The sequence below is a fragment of the Emericellopsis atlantica genome, assembly GCF_019669845.1.
Source record: "Emericellopsis atlantica unplaced genomic scaffold F5Z01scaffold_4, whole genome shotgun sequence".
NCBI classification, from domain to species: domain Eukaryota; kingdom Fungi; phylum Ascomycota; class Sordariomycetes; order Hypocreales; family Bionectriaceae; genus Emericellopsis; species Emericellopsis atlantica.
Genome location: NW_025764706.1, coordinates 67,418 through 83,190, shown reverse-complemented (window position 1 = coordinate 83,190; position 15,773 = coordinate 67,418). Strand labels below are relative to the sequence as shown.

General features: G+C 56.4%; 6 protein-coding genes across 6 annotated transcripts; 2 read left to right on the top strand and 4 right to left on the bottom strand.

Annotated features, from left to right (window-relative positions):
* Positions 1 to 71: 71 nt before the first annotated feature.
* F5Z01DRAFT_383649 (major facilitator superfamily domain-containing protein) lies at positions 72 to 2,379 on the bottom strand. Its single transcript, XM_046259435.1, has 2 exons — positions 1,844 to 2,379; positions 72 to 1,794 (listed from the first exon to the last, which is right to left on the bottom strand). The coding sequence occupies exons 1-2, from the start codon at positions 2,211 to 2,213 to the stop codon at positions 467 to 469; spliced, it is 1,698 nt and encodes a 565-aa protein (XP_046121282.1). The 5' UTR covers positions 2,214 to 2,379; the 3' UTR covers positions 72 to 466.
* Positions 2,380 to 2,452: 73 nt separating this feature from the next.
* On the bottom strand, positions 2,453 to 3,740 carry F5Z01DRAFT_645697 (uncharacterized protein). The gene has a single exon (XM_046262858.1). It carries the CDS (start codon positions 3,420 to 3,422, stop codon positions 2,883 to 2,885), a length of 540 nt encoding a protein of 179 aa, XP_046121281.1. The 5' UTR covers positions 3,423 to 3,740; the 3' UTR covers positions 2,453 to 2,882.
* A 944-nt stretch (positions 3,741 to 4,684) lies between these two features.
* On the top strand, positions 4,685 to 6,027 carry F5Z01DRAFT_383452 (fungal chitosanase of glycosyl hydrolase group 75-domain-containing protein). The gene is made up of 3 exons (XM_046259434.1): positions 4,685 to 4,754; positions 4,809 to 5,050; positions 5,107 to 6,027. Exons 2-3 carry the CDS (start codon positions 4,891 to 4,893, stop codon positions 5,883 to 5,885), a joined length of 939 nt encoding a protein of 312 aa, XP_046121280.1. The 5' UTR covers positions 4,685 to 4,754; positions 4,809 to 4,890; the 3' UTR covers positions 5,886 to 6,027.
* A 120-nt stretch (positions 6,028 to 6,147) lies between these two features.
* F5Z01DRAFT_679460 (uncharacterized protein) lies at positions 6,148 to 10,040 on the bottom strand (the record flags this gene model as incomplete). The annotated part of the gene is made up of 4 exons (XM_046265526.1): positions 6,148 to 6,163; positions 6,268 to 7,567; positions 7,630 to 9,444; positions 10,016 to 10,040. 4 exons carry the CDS (start codon positions 10,038 to 10,040, stop codon positions 6,148 to 6,150), a joined length of 3,156 nt encoding a protein of 1,051 aa, XP_046121279.1.
* A 423-nt stretch (positions 10,041 to 10,463) lies between these two features.
* Positions 10,464 to 12,599, bottom strand: F5Z01DRAFT_383386 (uncharacterized protein). The gene is made up of 3 exons (XM_046259433.1): positions 12,200 to 12,599; positions 11,584 to 12,149; positions 10,464 to 11,533 (listed from the first exon to the last, which is right to left on the bottom strand). The coding sequence occupies exons 1-3, from the start codon at positions 12,496 to 12,498 to the stop codon at positions 10,731 to 10,733; spliced, it is 1,668 nt and encodes a 555-aa protein (XP_046121278.1). The 5' UTR covers positions 12,499 to 12,599; the 3' UTR covers positions 10,464 to 10,730.
* A 1,819-nt stretch (positions 12,600 to 14,418) lies between these two features.
* F5Z01DRAFT_645677 (concanavalin A-like lectin/glucanase domain-containing protein) lies at positions 14,419 to 15,771 on the top strand. Its single transcript, XM_046262857.1, has one exon. The coding sequence runs from the start codon at positions 14,460 to 14,462 to the stop codon at positions 15,696 to 15,698; it is 1,239 nt and encodes a 412-aa protein (XP_046121277.1). The 5' UTR covers positions 14,419 to 14,459; the 3' UTR covers positions 15,699 to 15,771.
* The last annotated feature ends 2 nt before the right edge of the window (positions 15,772 to 15,773 follow it).

The following is a 15,773-nucleotide window of genomic DNA, read 5'->3' as shown; positions in this document are numbered from 1 at the left end:
GAACGACACAGAAAGGATCGACACAGCTTTGGGGCCTAGAGAGCTCGTCGACGCAAGGAAAAGTCCGGCAATACTGCCACTCCGAAATCCAGCCCCCCTGGTGTCCGTAACGATGGAGACATAAACACCAGTGAGGAATGGTGGCAGGAAGGTGCGAGCAAGTATGGGGCGCCGAGCTGGATGAAGTTTGGAGGTGCTGCGGGGGGTGATGCTCTTGTGTCGAAAATGTCACAGCTTCGATTCAAGGGCTCGTCTTGAAGTTGTATCCTTTCTGGTAAATCCTGTCTGGTAATAGCGAGGCGCATGGCGTTCGCACAATACTTTGCCTGGTGATTGCCCCAAACGGCCTTTAGAAATAGAGGTAGGCGCAGCAGGATAATGCATAACATTGAATGGCTCGCAAATGGTGCTACTGACATATCGCTGGGATTGAATGCTTCCTCTCGACCACCTCTGTACATTCGTCCTAGAGCATGTATCGGAATGGCTGGCCTGTCGTCTTCTTCCGCCCCGAACCAACCAGACCCTCCTCTTCTACCAAGCTGCCGTGTTCGCCCATCGCTTGCTCTTCCCTGTCCAGCTTGCGATTGCGATACTGGAGGAAGAGCCATAGGGCGATGGCAAGCAGCGTGACAAGAAGCATAGCACCAGCACAAGTCCGCATGCCGGGGCCATAGTACGGCGCATCCTTGTCGGGGTACAGTCGCGTGCCGACCAGAGGTCCGCACTGGCCGACAAGCTGCATCAGGGCGAAGCCTGACCCCTGACGAGACGATGAGGGCTGATTGTTGATGGTCCACGTAATCAGCAGCGTGACCACGTTGAAGAAGCCAATGGCCGCTGGGTAAACGGCTAGATAGCGGAGAGTGGCCGACAGAGCTAGCGGTTCGGCGAGGGCGAGTGCGGCATAGCCTGCGCACGAGGCTGCTGCGTGGAAGACGATGAGGGGTGTCCTCGCGCGCAGGCGATCGGAGAGTCGCGCCGTAAGCAGCACAACGATGAAAGAGAGGAGGTAGGGCGGGGCGGAGAGGGCCTGGGCCGAGAGCGCGTCGTGACCCATGTCAGTGAGGATCTTGGGGAGGAAGACGGGCAGGGAGGAGTAGGCCATGTTCGTGAGGAAAAACATGCATGCGGGGAGCCAGGCGAGGGGATCCTTGAGCACGGCGAGGGCTTCGGGAAGCTTCAGACCCGACGTTGGCTTAGTCGAAGACGATGAGGGCTGTTCGGCGCGTAGGCGGAGACGGGCGACCTTCTTCTCGCGCTTGGTGAGGTAGGACGCCGTCTGGGGGGAGTCCGGGATCACGGACCAGGCAATGGCCGAGACGATGACGGACGGAAAACCCTCGATGAGAAAGAGCAGCCGCCACGGCGCAATGGGGCTGTGCTCGCCGACCCTGACAATGGCCCACGCGAGGACACTCGCGAAGCTCGTCGCGAGGGGCGCCGCAGAGATGAAGAGGGCGGTGCGGAAGGCGAGCTCGTGGCGCTTGAAGAAGAAGCTCAGATAAAAGGGGATGCCCGTGAAGCCGGCCTCGCCGATGCCCAGGAGCGTCCGCAGCGCAATGAGGACGGGATACGAGGTCGCCACGGCCTGCAGCGAGGCGAGCAGGCCCCAGGACAGGACGAGCATGGAGACGTAGATGTGTGCCGGAATGACCTTCCAGAGGAGGGACATCCATTCAAAGGCAATGTAGGAGATGTAGAAGGATGTGAGGGCCCATTCGTACCAGTCTGCGCGCGCCGGTGTGGATTGGAGATCGGTGTCCATGCCTGCGATGCGCGCGTTGCCAATATCTGCCGCCGTCAGTTGTGCTCTGGTCTGTGAAGAGACGCGGGAACATACTCGATCGATCCAGGAAGCTGAGCATGTACAGCAGTGCGACGAACAAGACGAGTCGCCTGTCGAATTTCCGCCGGACGGCTATCTCCTCGTCGGGCGTGTACAACTGGAAGCTATCCACGGACGAGTCCGTTGCCAACTTGTCTTCGTCCCCAGCGTCCCAGTGCTCCGCTCTTCTCGGGGCGCGCATCTCGTATGCATCGTCGTCTCGGCCGTCGCGCGCTTGGCTCTGGAGGTCAAAGTCGTCCACGTCGCTGTCGTCGAGGCTGAACTCGGCGCCTGTCTGGGCAAACGAAGGGGAGAGCTCGCCAGGGGCGCTGCCGCCGCCGGGGCTCGCGGTCATGAGGTGGTGGTGGTGGTGGCTCGAGGCCATTGTCGTCACGGGGAGATTGTGCGTATTCGATTGGCAGCTGGCTCAATCATCCAGCGCCATGGACGTTACGCTGCGACGCGCATGGTCGTGGATGAAGTGAAGCGTAGGTACGGAAGCTGTGGATCGTCGTCACCTAGGAAATCCGGGGTCCGTCGCGCCAAGACTTGTCGTTGATTGCGATGTTCATCACTCACTTTTACTGACCAAACACTCAACAATGTACACAAGAGAATGCTCGTGTACAATTTCAGTAGCAGTATACAGCCAGCCTGGACCGTGAAGACTTCTTAAACCCATGTTGAATTCAGCGCAACGCCTTTTCTTCTGCTCGAGTGATATACACTCTGGCGTCATCTATAATAACAATACGTACTCCATACCACCTCAGTCCAGCGGAACGGCTCAAGCCGCCTCTCCCTCTCCCTCGCCGTTATTGTTTTGTTCGTCCGTCGCATTGCGCCCGGCTTCCTCGGAGGCTGGTTGTGTCGGGGGCCCGCTGCTCGCGCTGCCAGGCTTGCGACGCCACGTCAGGAACCTCTTCTTCTGTTCGCCCAGAAACCGCTTGGGCTTGGACTCTGACCTCGCTTGCTGTCCCTGGGCCACTTCAACCGGCCTCCGAGTTGGAGCAACCTTCTTGACTTCTACCTGCGTACCAGCAGCGGCGCCTCCCTATGTGGCGCGCCCCGGGTCGGCACAGTGGACCACGTACCAAGCCAAAGGCTCGTCTGGTGCGAGCGCTCCCTGGAGCGTTTTCAGATACCCATGCTCTGTTTCGTGTTTCTCAGTAAGCAGAGCCTTGTAGGCCGACTCCATGCTCAGATTGCAGTCCTGGTCCACGCGGACGACGTAGTTAGCCACAAAGGCATAGGGTCGCGAAGTCTCTCTGTTGGTTCCATCGTGAGATTCCAAGAGCTTGATGGCAGACCAGTCTAGGCGGAGGACAAGGTCGTCCTCGGGGTTGTAGTTGGCAGGCAAGTGGGCGTACTCGGGTTTGACTTCCTGTCCAAGAGCATCCCGGCCTTGCAAATCGACGGGCTCATCTGGCTTCCCGATGGAGGGATAGAGCTTGTGCAGCTGTCGGAGGATCACCCTTGATGACATCTTATTGATGACCCAGTCGGGCGTGGCGTCCTCGAGGTCGTGGTTTGCGACAAAGATGCGGATGGCTCGGCGATCCCAACGGAACCCGTAGCATAGGTAGGTGGGCATGGCGAAGGTGCTCACTACCTGTGATAACGATGTGACGTTGTATCTTGATGTTTCTGAGACGATGATCAGGCCCTGACAAGCAAAGTGATGGAGTAAGCGGATATGGCTCAAGTGGTGTTGTCAAGTTGGACAGGAGCGTGAAGGTGAACCATGGTCGCCTTGATGTACGTAGAGCGACTGCCCAAATGCCCGATACTCATCGTACATGCAGCAACTGCGGCCAGTCGAAGCCCGCAGTGGATTGGGTTGTGATTGCCTGCTGTCGTGTGTGCCTGCTGTCGGAAGCCACTCGTCAGCAAGGATGAGGTAAGGCTGGCCCTGATAGCAGAAGACAGAATAGCCCAGTAGCTGCAGTGGCAAGAAGGGCAATAATCTGTCCGGCTTAATTTATCGCACAGTAGAATAGCAGTGTGCGATGCAGCTCACGCACTGTCCTCTGCCCCACGGATACAGAGTGCAGCCAACATCGCACCTTCTTCCCCAGATCCTCGATTCCGCATCACTTCTCTTTCACCTAAGATGCTCTTCCCCCTTCCAAAGACTGCGGTAGTACCCTTTCATGTGGGCCTTTAGCTGCCTTGGTTCACTGCGATAAGCGCAGGAACTGTGGTGTGTCGCACAAAGATTGGTCTGGAATGAGAGCACATGAACAGAGACCAGCGACCGAAACCGCCGCCCAAAGTCGACTTGACGATGTAGGATTCAGGCCATCTCGGATTTGTACAGCCCATAACACTTGGAATCTGGCCATGTCGCCTGGCTTATGAGGTCGCGCCTTGTAGTCACGGTCCGTCCAGTCTGTCCAACAAGCAAGCGTTTGAAGATACAAACAGGAGCGCGGATGACCAGGCGTCGAAGCGAGCTCCCAATAGCACCGATAAGTGCGAAGACTCGGCCATGACTATGGTAGCTAAGTCCAGACACATCTCGCCTCCCATTTTCCACGAGTCGGATGAAATCCTGGACTTTCACATGATGAAGACACTGAGATCGACTGGAAAAGTATGTCAGCTCGCGCCCAGTCCAGTCTCACTCCTCCCACGCGAGATGAGACGCCAGCATTCCAATGATGTGAGCATCGCACACCCGTTTACCACGCTATTGAAATAAGGTTCATTATCATCCGCAAGTCTATCTCATTCATTGTCGTGAATCTCACTTGCTACAGCGCTCTTTCATGGGCAAGTTGGGCGTACAACCTCTCCTCACAATATGGTCCGAGATTGCTCACAAGGCTATCGCTGTATCTCGACTACTGGGTCATCTTATACATCGCATGGATATGCAGGACTTCTAGACGAAGCATAAAGATACAGAGCTTTGGTCGGAGTTGTTCGTCCTTACTGTCGTGTGTAGGGACAACGGTTGAGCTGACAACCCACGCAGCAATGCCAACATACTCAGCCATACATGTGGACTTGAACGGTCTCCCGATTTTCGGATTGTCGTGAATTGTCAGTTGAAGACTATGAGGCTATCAGGCATGCTCCTGGCCATGCTGGCCTCCCCATCTGCCGCTCTCAAGATACCACCACACGTTCAACACTTCTACAACGAGCTCAGAAGCAAGTCCGACTGTCACAGGAAGCTCTCGACCGGATTTCACAACTCGCAATTCGAGCCAGGAAGTCAATTTCCCAAGCCCCTTTCCGATACTAAACCTCTGGAGCTGACAGCATAGTAGACATGTCCTACTGCGGCGACCACCTAGAATCCCACGGAATCATCTATCTCCTCGGTCCTCATGGGAAGCTCTCCAATCTAGACATCAACTGCGACGGCCACTCTTACCCTGCCCTCTCCGACCGCTGCCGATCCCACGCCGCCAACAGAACCTTTCTCCCCTCCACGAGCATCCGGTATCTCATCGAAGACTACGACGTAGGTATCCCCGACCTCAACTCGCACATCCACTCTTTTGTCGTCTTTGGAAACACGGGCCCCCCTGGCTGGGACACCTTTGACCCGCGCGAGTACGGCGTGGAGAGAGCCAGTCTCATGATTGTCGTGTGTGGAGGGCACATGTTCTACGGTGTATGGGGGGACACGAACGGCGCCCATGGTCCGAGGGCGTCTGTCGGGGAGACAAGCTTGAGTCTGGCGACGGCGTGCTTTGGGGAGGGGATGGGCGGTGGTGATGAGGCTCACTCTTCGCATGATGAGCCTGATGTGCTCTATGTCGCCTTTACGGGACGTGATGCTGTGCCCGGCAGGGCCGGGGCCAAGTGGGAGAGCGATTCCTTTGAGGAGTTTCACGCAAGCATCGAGCCGTTGGGGGACAGACTGATGGAGAGGATCGGCGAGAGTGCGTGCTCATGGCCTGGACATTGTGAAGGTGCCATGTGTAGGGTTGCGCAGGATTGTGCGGATAATCTGGTGTGCCTCCAAGGGGAATGCGGCTGCTCGTGGCCTGGACATTGCTTTGGTACGTCATACATCCTTTCTGGAGTGTTTGCGTGCTGATGAGGACAGGGGCACATTGTGAAAAGGCACAAGATTGTGCTGACGCCATGACATGCGTCCGAGGCCAATGTGCCTAGTATATGTAAACCGATATTCGTAATTTGCTTGAGAACTATGAATGGTATAGTGCCAAATACATCAACGCCCCTGAAATGTCCTTCTTTGCTACTTTTGTACACACCATGCATCACGATGCCCCTTATTCAACACCCCCTCGACAACCACAACATAGTCCTATCCGCGCGACAAGCGCACGCCACCATCATGCTCCTGCTGGCCTGACATGGTAAAGTCCATGCCCTGCACAATATTCCCCATCTCCTCGTCCGAAATGTGTTCATTGATGAACACCGTCGCATCTTCTGCTTCTCGGAGCGGGCACTCGTTCTTCGAGCCCAGCGGCAGCGGACCAGCTTCGGCCAGTAGGGGCCCGCCGTCCTGCAGTATGCCAGTGGCACGCTTGAACCGGGTCAGCCACTCTTCGCTGTCGGCATGGGTGTAGTTCCACGGGTCATCCTCGTCGTAGAGGATCCAGCGCGCTTGGTGCTGTATCTCGGCGTCGGTAGGGACGTGCCGGGCAGGATTGTTGGGGGACATGGTCGCGGCCACCCAGCGGGCAAGGTCGCGCGAGAGACGGCGGTAGCAGTTGGCTTCGTTGAGATAGAAGAGGTTCAACTTGGACATGTTGCCGTCTGCATCCAGGATCGACGGACCACTCATGGCAGTCGCAGGTGAAACTGTGGTGGCGGTGCCGCTGGCGAAGGGCGTGGTGCCGGTTAGAGATGCAGTTGTCTGGGGTAGCGAAAACGCAGGCGAGCTGTCCGTCGGCTTTGGCTTTGGCTCGGCAGAGTGGCGAGACTTGAACGCCTCGAGCCATGTCACATTGTCGGCGGCGGTCTGGTTCCAGCCATCGTCGAATTCGTAGATGATGATACGCGCCTGACGCTGCAGTGCCTCGTCCGAGAGCTCGATACCAGCCGCGCGCTGTGTTCGCATGTAGTCCGATAGCTCTCTTTCTAACCTCGTATAGTTGTGGATGGTCGAGTCGATCACCGTGGGGTCCGTAGACCGGATGAGCATATCCTTGATATCGTCTGACCGTGGCAGGTGCGCACGCCGTCTGAACGGAGCGAGCCAGTTTGTCGAGGACACGATCATTCTCAGCACCCAGTTGGCCACAATGTCGGATGGATGAGTCGATACTTCTTCCACACGTCCGACAATGCGGCAGGCCTCCTCCTGCAGCTCGTCGTCCATGGCGGTTAACCCCAGTAACCTCTTGGCCCTGACAAACTCGTGCAGCTGGAACTCCATCGGGCACTGCTCGAATAAATTGTCCTTGCCGTTAATCTTGAGTGTCTCCAGCCTGTTCTCAGTCGCACCACGCAGGGGACCGAAACGAGCCTTTTTCATCAGGCTGTCGTCCTTGAAGATGAGATCACGCAGCCAAGAGACCTGTGTTGCGATGCCCTGCAAAGACAAGATTTCGCTGGCGAAAATAATACGCATGCCTTCGACCGCCATCTCCTCGTCTGTCGGGGACCGTCCGTGCTGCTCGCGATGGTTGCTGTCGAAGAAAGCAAGCTCGAGCTTGATAAGCTCGTAGGCGTTTCGCGGTGTCTCGGGCGCGGAGCCAGTGGCCATGTACGGGAATGGAGATGTGCGCTCATGATGAATAAGATCTGTATTGCTCAAAAGTTAGATGGCTGCACCTGATCTACGGGATACTGTAGAGGTCTCATACATGGAGGGATCGAGTTCTCGACATGCTCGAGCACCGGGTTCTCGAAACCCCAGTCACCCTTCCAGTCCGCCATGGATAAACCCGTCTTGAAGTGCTCTGCCAGGTGGTCCACCCGGTACGACCACGTGTCCATGATCTCGCCGCAGAAACCACAGCGCGACCTGATCTCCGGCGTCGCCACCTTCCATGACTTCATCGCCCAATCCATGAACTTGACGTTGTGCACGAGGCGCAGATGCTGGTTGAGATGGTCTTTCCGGTAAAAGGTCCGCTCCTCGAGCGTCCGTTCTTGACAGGTCGAGTGGTTATGACTCTCCAGGTGCTCATCGTCAGGGTTCGGCTGGCCACAGTAGACGCAGGAAAGCTGGTTTGTGTCGGGGCACACGGCGCGTGAGCCGTGAGGCGCGCACACCCACCGCTCGAGCGACAAGTGCAGTGATTTCTCATGCCGCTGCCAATCGTGCTTCGTCCGGAATGTCTCTGTACAGAAAGTACACTGGAAGGTCTTGAGAGGAGCGCCCAGCTCCGTCTGGTTGTTCAGTCCTTTGCTAGGGGTGGCCCTCCTGCGACGTCGGCGGCGTCCGCGGTTGTTGAAAGGTGCCGAGCCAAAAGAGCCAAAGGAATTGCGAGACCCATGGGAGTACGCAGATGATCCATTGCTGGAGTGCGAGGTGCCGAAACTGCTGGCCGAAGATTGATTGCAGAGTGACCGACTGGAGCCATCGTCGGTGTAAGGGTGCGAGAACGGGCTGTTCAGCCCGGAAGATACAGCAGAGGACGACGCTGTCACAGCGCGGGCAATGGCGCTGACCGATGCAGGTTCGTGCTCAGGAGGCGAGTGTGCCCAACGCTGCAGGGGGTTCATACTTTCGAGAGCGGGCGTGCCACGGCGTTGGGGGATGTCAATGCCACGAGATAGGTTGCTGGGGTGAGGTGAGGTCGCCCGCGGTCCCTGCACTTTGCCTCTGCGACGAGCGTTGGCCAGCCAGTTCGTGATTTGTGTCTTGCTGAGGCCCGTCTTTCGTTGCAGCATCTCCTTTTCCTCATCGCTGGGATAAGGGTGCCTGTTGTGGGTAGTCAACCATGTCTTGAGGATCCTCACAGACTCCCGGGAGAATCGAGCGCCAATCTTGGGTGGAGCACCGTCGGGCTTGGGTGCGAAGAAGTTGGTCTCTTCGGCAGTGCTCAGATTGGCCAAGTCGGTGGATGAAGACTGAGTGCTCAGTGACCGATGTAGCGGATGCTCCTTGGGGTCGTTCATGGTATGCTCGGCCCCAATGGTAGGCCACGGGTTGATGGGGAAGCCTTCCTGAACGGAGCCTGGCTGTGGACCAGACATCATGCTGACGAAGCTGCACTCGATGCTGAGCGCAATGCAGCTTGTGCAGTAGCCTTTGTAACGGCCCTCTCGGATCTTTTTGCAGACGTGACCGCCCATGATGCAGTGACCACACGGATACTCTGGTGTTTCCCAAAAGTCCGTGGGGAAATCCGTGCCAGTGGGCATCTCGGAGTTGGCAATGGCGTTGCCTGTCAGCGCGGGAAGATCAATGCCCCCGGCGTTTGTCGCGCCAAAGTGCTCGATGGCGCTGAAGCTGAAGTCATCTTCATCGACGTTACCAAGCATGAGATCAATGTTCTCAGGGGTTGGGCCAGGTCCCATGCTCATGCCAGCGAGGGCAGGATCAATCTCAAAGGGCGGGAAGAATGCGTCGTTATTGGTGTCGGCTGTGCTGTTGACATTGTCCAAGGCGTCGTTGGCATTGACGTTCACACTGTCGCCCCAGTTGACGAATTCGTCCAACTCGTCGAGTGCTGGGCGTGTAGACATGGTTTCAGTCAAGCAGACGACCTTATTTCTGGGGTGAAAGGGCGCGCGATGACAGGTGACCACGTCTGATATAAAGAGTAGGGCGCGCCTTTGCACCGGCTCTCAAAGCCTCCGATGCTGGTTGTCTGACTGTGCTTCCTCTCTGGGTGAAGCAGTCGACGATGGTGGAGCCTCGTGACAGGCGCCTTTGCTGCAACACGGATCACAGTGTTCTTAAATTGGAGGAACGAACATTGAAGTATGTCAAGAAGAGGAGAAGAAGAGAGAGTCTGTTCAGCCGTTCGAGTGTTGAATGCGCCGCTCTTGTCAGCACTCTGATCGTGTCCGGTGGTGCTGAGTGGCTGGCCCGCTCGCTAACTGCACCGCTGTACGGGGTAGAAGGCTGTGGTCGCTCTGCTGCTGGTCGTGCGCCCTTGAATTGACAGGCTGCGTCTAGGACAGTCCAATCCACACTGTGCCACGCGGCGAAGTCAGGCCTGACTAGTACAGTGTCAATTCATCCTGTCAGCATCGCTGTCCATCCGGCCCACACAGCCTACCCTGCCTGCCCCACACTTCTTGTCGTCCGGAAGGCGTGCATCTTGGTCGGACTCTCCACTGATTAGCGCCTCTGCTTCGAGTCTTTTTTTCCGCATGACCCCATTGTAGGCTGTATCATCCATGATCCGACACCGGCAATATTGAGTCGCATCATACCTGGACGCTACGTCCAAGCACTCGAATACTCCTACGTACATGGATTATCCGAGAAGTCATCTACCTTAGCAAGTCAATTTCTCCTCACCGCTGTTTGGCTGGTAGCTACGGATCACTTCATGACGTTTCTCGAATCTTCCTCATACGGTACCACGACCAAGTGCGCCAACGCCATTGACAGCCGTTCCTTGGCAGTCGTACTCGTGTCAAGAACGCAGGCCGAGATTCGAGAAGAGTCTCACTGTCCATACCAATGGGCGTGCATCGGCTTGTCCATACTTCACGTTGAAGCAGATTTCAAGACTCGTTGCAATTCGTCTGCCGTGTGATATCGCTAAGTTATAGGGTTAGAGGCTATTTGACCTGGTGGAGGCGTCAAAACGAGACTGCAACAAGCCGATGGTAGACAAGCATCCCGATAATTCGGCCATCAACGCCATCCAATGCTCGTGCCCCTTGAAATACAATTCCAGCCATGGAAGGCCTTTCCCAATACGCCTCGCTCTGCCCCCTTGGGGACTTGTCATCGCGTATACTCCGCCAAATAGTCGCGGTCACTCCTCACTTTGTCCTATTACTCGCCCATCTCCATGAGCTCCCTCTCCTTGGCAGCCAGCATCTCGCGCATGGCATCCCTTTCCCGCTGCAGCGCAGCCCTGCGTTCAGCCTTGACCTGCTCGCTCTCCGCATCGGACCGCGCAGGCGTGTGATCTCTCGTCGAATGTGTGCCAGGACTGTCTGGAGGAGGTGCCGTAGGGCCAGGTGATCGGAGTGGCGGCAGGGCAAAGTCGGATCGTTCGTCGTGGCGTCCGCCCTGCTGGGAGGAGGGGTTGAGAATCGACTTGATGGACGACAGCCTCTTGGAGTTCTCGCCGCCGCTCTCTTCTTGTTGACTTCGCGGATCGTGTTCGGCTGACGAGAATGAACGTTTACGCGTCAAAGACCCAAAGGACGCCGGCGACATGGAAGACTGGCGGTCGACCGCACCGCCAGGCGCATGTAGACCAGCTATTGGCGGGAGGCGGTTGTCGTCGCTCAGGGGTTGGTGCATGTTGCGCGGGCGCAACGACTGCTGGTGGTAGGCTGCGAGGTCCGACGCGCCGGAGATTGGCGAAGGCTGTCTGTGACCTTGGCTGCTAGGGCGGGCCGACATGTAATCCATGCCAGATGGCTGAGCCTGTTGTCTCCGAAAGCCAAGGTTCACGGATCCATCTTCGTTCATAGATCCTTTCACTGCCGGAAGAGGTGTTTGCGCGGCTTGCGACGCGTCCTCCATTTCCGCATCCTCGCCCGCTGGGATAACTCGTTTCCGCCTCTTGATTGTCGCCTTCTTCATTGTCGTCGGCCTGTGCACGTTGTGGAGCTTGTAGTAGAGACCTGCTGGCATTAGCTAGAGCTTCTGGTTTGGGCAAACGACTTTGACCTACCGCAAGCGTTGCAGATGGTGTGGCCACTCTCATCCCTCCTCCACAGAGGCGTGACCGTTGTTCCACAATTTTGGCATGCTATGACCACTGTGGTATCGTCTTGCTGATTCGGTGTCGTCGGCTGAACGGTGGTGAGATCGGTAGCATGATCGTTGATGCTGGTGAACTGAGACGAGCCTTCTGTAGGTGCATCCGCCGGGCGGCAACTTGCCGATTTTTGGCCCTTGACATTCAGGTTGGCGCTCTTGGACAGTCTGTTGTTGAAAGCAGGGCAGCCATAACACCCCTCCGCACCACCGGTCCCGTTGCAACGCCCACCACCAGGACATGATCCAGTAGGCGTCTGCTCAGCAGAGACGTACGTTGCACCGGGCACATTCGCGTTCGGCTTCGGTGCAATGGATATGGGCTGCCCATTTGACTTCTCTTGAACGACCTGCGGTGGCTTTTTCAGGCCGATGGGCCGTGACGTGTTCCTTGCCTTGTAGTAGAGGCCACAAGCGTTACAGATAGTAGCGCCCTGGGGCGATCTTCTCCACAACGGCGTACGTGTTGTGCCACAGTTGCTACCCTCGTCAGCTTCAAGAGAAGAGATATCAGACCACGACAAACGTACCTGCAAATCTGACCGCCTGGTGTATGGCTGCCGGGTGGCGGACTAGGCTTTGCTGCCGACATTGCCGTCGACGAGACGGGACTCGCTGCTGAGGGCGAGGGCGATGCATCACGCAGTGCGCTGTCCTCTGAGTTTGGTGAGATGCTTCTTGACATGCGATGGCTTGTGGGCGCTTCTGGGCGCAGGGACATTTCCCCAATCTGTGGTTTCGATAGCACGGGCCGCGACGGCAGAGCAGTGCGCGCCGCCGCATCGCGCAACGACGCAGAGAGCCTGTCCTGAGACGGTTGCTCGCTCATCTTGATGGTAAGGTGCAGTTATCTCCAAGGTAGCCGTGAGGTTCTCAAGGCGGGATGTGGGAGTCAGAACAGCCTCAAGCCTCGTGTCATAAAATGACTTGCCCAGGCATTGATTCCGGTCACACCGGATCTTTGGACTGTGAGAGGATAGTGACGATGAGTGCCCGTTGTGTCTGAGGAGACGAGTGTCCTCGGGCAGCGAAATGGCCGGCAGGCCAGGTGCGAATCGAACAAAAACCCCGAGAATCTTGAGCGAAGAACGGGAGGAGGCGACCAATGAGTCGTCAGCTGACCTAGGTGAAGACGTGACTGGGCTGAATAATACACCAGCCAGCGCCCAAGGTGAATATCAAGTAGATCCTGGGGACGATGTTGGATGGGGAATACTGATCGTGGGCACGATGAGATGGTTCCAAGCCTCAGCCTCAGCTTTCTTTGCCGCACTGACCAGAGGCCAGGTCCAGGAATCGTCCGTGCCTTGAAAAGGGTTGAAAGGATGAGGTGACACTTTGCTTTTGGTCAGTGAGCGCTGAGGCGTCTGTAGTCAGTCAGCAGAGCAAGAACTCGCGATGCCGCTGTGTCACTAGATGCTCCTGCGATGGGTTGACGTTGTTTGACATGGGTTAATTATGGATCGGGGATTTGGATCCTGAGATTGTGAGATCCAGACGACTCTCAACGGATCTCACCGAATCCAAGGAGTGTCAACCAAATCGTCACTTTCAAATGTTGATGCTGGAAGGAGCCAATTAGCGGCCGTGACCAGGCCCCTCAGGTAACAATGATTACATTCCCTCAGTTTTCATTGGCCGAACAGATCAGTCGATGCCCATAAGTGGGTCTTGATACATCTCCAGAACCGCTAGTCTGGGCTAGGCCACAGTGAAGACCGAATTTTGTACAGTGCCATTACTTGATTCGAGCCTCCAGTCGATCTTGTAGGTCAACCACAGGCTAAAATTGAACGAGGGCGACTTACCCATGCGAACGTTACGTGCTGCGATGCGCCAGCTCAGCTTTGATATGGCGGTACTTCTCTACTCGTACGTACAATGATGATACTGATAACTGAACTGCCCGCCCCCTGCTTGTCTGCCTCGTTATCGGGGAAGTGCCGTAGCGTCGAGTCGGGTGAAGTTCTTTTCTTGGCTCCTAGTCTCCTAGATAAGACCCGTCGTTGAGTCGTTGACAACACTACCAGGTAACCTAGACCCTCGACGTTCAAGCAAAGACGGCAGATACATGATTATGGAAAAATAAATTTGATTGCAAAATCCATTCAAATCTGTGTGCGTGATGATTTGAGTAATTAAAACGCAAAGTTGATGGCAAAGTTCGTGTAATGTCGTCGCTGGGCCTTCTACTGATCCCTTTCTGCCCTATTCGCAGACCTGGGCACTTTGGTCGCGTCAAGACGCGCCTGTCTACCACCACGGCCGAACACCTAATTACCTCGACGTCATTTCTTTTTTCCCCCAGTGACTTGCCCTCTCTCCATCCACCACAATGGCCACAGAAAGCGACACACCCAAACATGAGCCGACACCTGCGCCACTTGGGTCAATTCCGCAGAAGCGCGCTCTTGATGACGACCATAGTCCCGCCGTGTCTTCGCCCTTGAATCCTGACAACAGGGCCGCCGAGCAACTCCCGACTGACGAAGCACCCCATCGCACAAAGTCAGCGCGCGCCAAGAAGGATACATTCAAGAAACGCGAGGCAAAGGGCACTGACAGCGCGCGCGCAACGCCTGACCCAAAGCCGCGCAGTGTTGGGTTCAAGAGCCTCAAGGAATCGCACGATGCCGAGCTGAGCCCCCTTCGATTCGTCGCGCCTCCGAAGCAAACCGACTTTGAGCTCTCGAGAGGGCCCATCTTGGTCCCACACCACAAGGCTACGACCCAAGATGGCGAGGAGATTGAGTTCTTTGAGCCGACAGAGGGGTGAGTGCCGTTGGCCAGATGGCTCCGCTGCCAGCTTTGACTAACGATGCCAGCGTTGCGAATAAGCGCAACTTTCGTTATTCACATTACATAGGCGACCCCCTTTTCCCTTCCATGCTGTACTACCGACAGACCGAGCTCGAGCCGTACGGGCCCAAATTGACCTACGAAGACGCTGCGTCACACATCTTCTTCGATTCGACGTGCCGACAGGTAACCACCGACAAGGGATTCCGCATGGCCAGGGCCAATGTCGGCGTACGAGAGGGCAGGTGGTATTGGGAATGCAAAGTCAAGCAAGGCATCCGGAAAGCCAAGGATGGCGACTCGAAATCGCAGACAAGCAACCACGTCCGAATGGGCTGGGCGCGACGGGAGGCTTCCCTCGAGGCGCCTGTGGGATACGATGCATACAGCTACGGTATACGCGATGTGACGGGGGAGAAGGTGTGGATGTCAAGGCCAAAAGACTTCTTCCCACCGGGCGAGACCATCCATGAGGGGGATGTCATAGGTCTCGAGATCCAATTACCCTCTGAGCGGCTACATCGCAGAGTTATGGCCGGCACATACAACCCTGCGGTCGACCCGCACGAAGAGCTGCAGCCCAAACGGACGGCCAGTGCTGCCAACATTGTCCGCGAACGACCCGCGATCCGACACAAAGCCAACAATTACTTTGAGAATATCGATTATAGCTCGACAAAGGAGCTGGAAGATCTCATGAACCCATCACCTCTGGGTCCAAGTGGTGCTATGGAGGCACCAAACCCGTTGCATGCGTCCCCGAGTCTGCGCACCTTGCCGAAATCGTCCATCCGACTATACAAGAACGGGAAGCTCATGGGCACCGCTTTCGAAGACCTACTTGGGTTCCTGCCACCAGCTTCGAAGCAACAGCAAGGAGCCAGGGATGGGTTAGATGATGGCTCGTTGGGATACTACCCCGCCGTCAGTGTATTTCGAGGCGGCGCCGCAGAGGTAAACTTTGGACCTGACTTTTGGTACCCGCCTCCTGGATACAAGTCAACCAATGGCAATATGGAGATGGTGAGCAACGGAGAAACTGGCGGTGTTGCTCGTCCCCTTTCAGAACGATTCGAGGAGCAGATTGCCGAGGATGTAGTATGGGACATTGTCGACGAGGTCGACTTCTGGATGCAGGACGGCCAAGGACCTCCAGGTAGCGGAGGTATGGCGAGTGGTTCGGCCAAGGCTGGTCTCACGCACGGAAGGGGAATTGCACAAGACGACTAAGTCAACCATGAGATACTCAGATACCCAGCTGAAAAAGAAACGACACGTCAAGGTTGTCATCACTTCAGGGGAGGC

Bases quoted from the DNA above. Each gene is read 5' to 3' on its own strand.
- F5Z01DRAFT_383649 (XM_046259435.1), bottom strand. From the start codon at position 2,213: ATGGCCTCGAGCCACCACCACCACCACCTCATGACCGCGAGCCCCGGC. The intron at 1,795-1,843 runs GTATGTTCCCGC...TGACGGCGGCAG, and splicing joins CAGCTTCCTGGATCGATCGA to ATATTGGCAACGCGCGCATC.
- F5Z01DRAFT_645697 (XM_046262858.1), bottom strand. From the start codon at position 3,422: ATGCCCACCTACCTATGCTACGGGTTCCGTTGGGATCGCCGAGCCATC.
- F5Z01DRAFT_383452 (XM_046259434.1), top strand. From the start codon at position 4,891: ATGAGGCTATCAGGCATGCTCCTGGCCATGCTGGCCTCCCCATCTGCC. The intron at 5,051-5,106 runs GTCAATTTCCCA...ACAGCATAGTAG, and splicing joins CTCGCAATTCGAGCCAGGAA to ACATGTCCTACTGCGGCGAC.
- F5Z01DRAFT_383386 (XM_046259433.1), bottom strand. From the start codon at position 12,498: ATGAGCGAGCAACCGTCTCAGGACAGGCTCTCTGCGTCGTTGCGCGAT. The intron at 12,150-12,199 runs GTACGTTTGTCG...TGACGAGGGTAG, and splicing joins CCAGGCGGTCAGATTTGCAG to CAACTGTGGCACAACACGTA. The intron at 11,534-11,583 runs GTAGGTCAAAGT...TAATGCCAGCAG, and splicing joins CACCATCTGCAACGCTTGCG to GTCTCTACTACAAGCTCCAC.
- F5Z01DRAFT_645677 (XM_046262857.1), top strand. From the start codon at position 14,460: ATGGCTCCGCTGCCAGCTTTGACTAACGATGCCAGCGTTGCGAATAAG.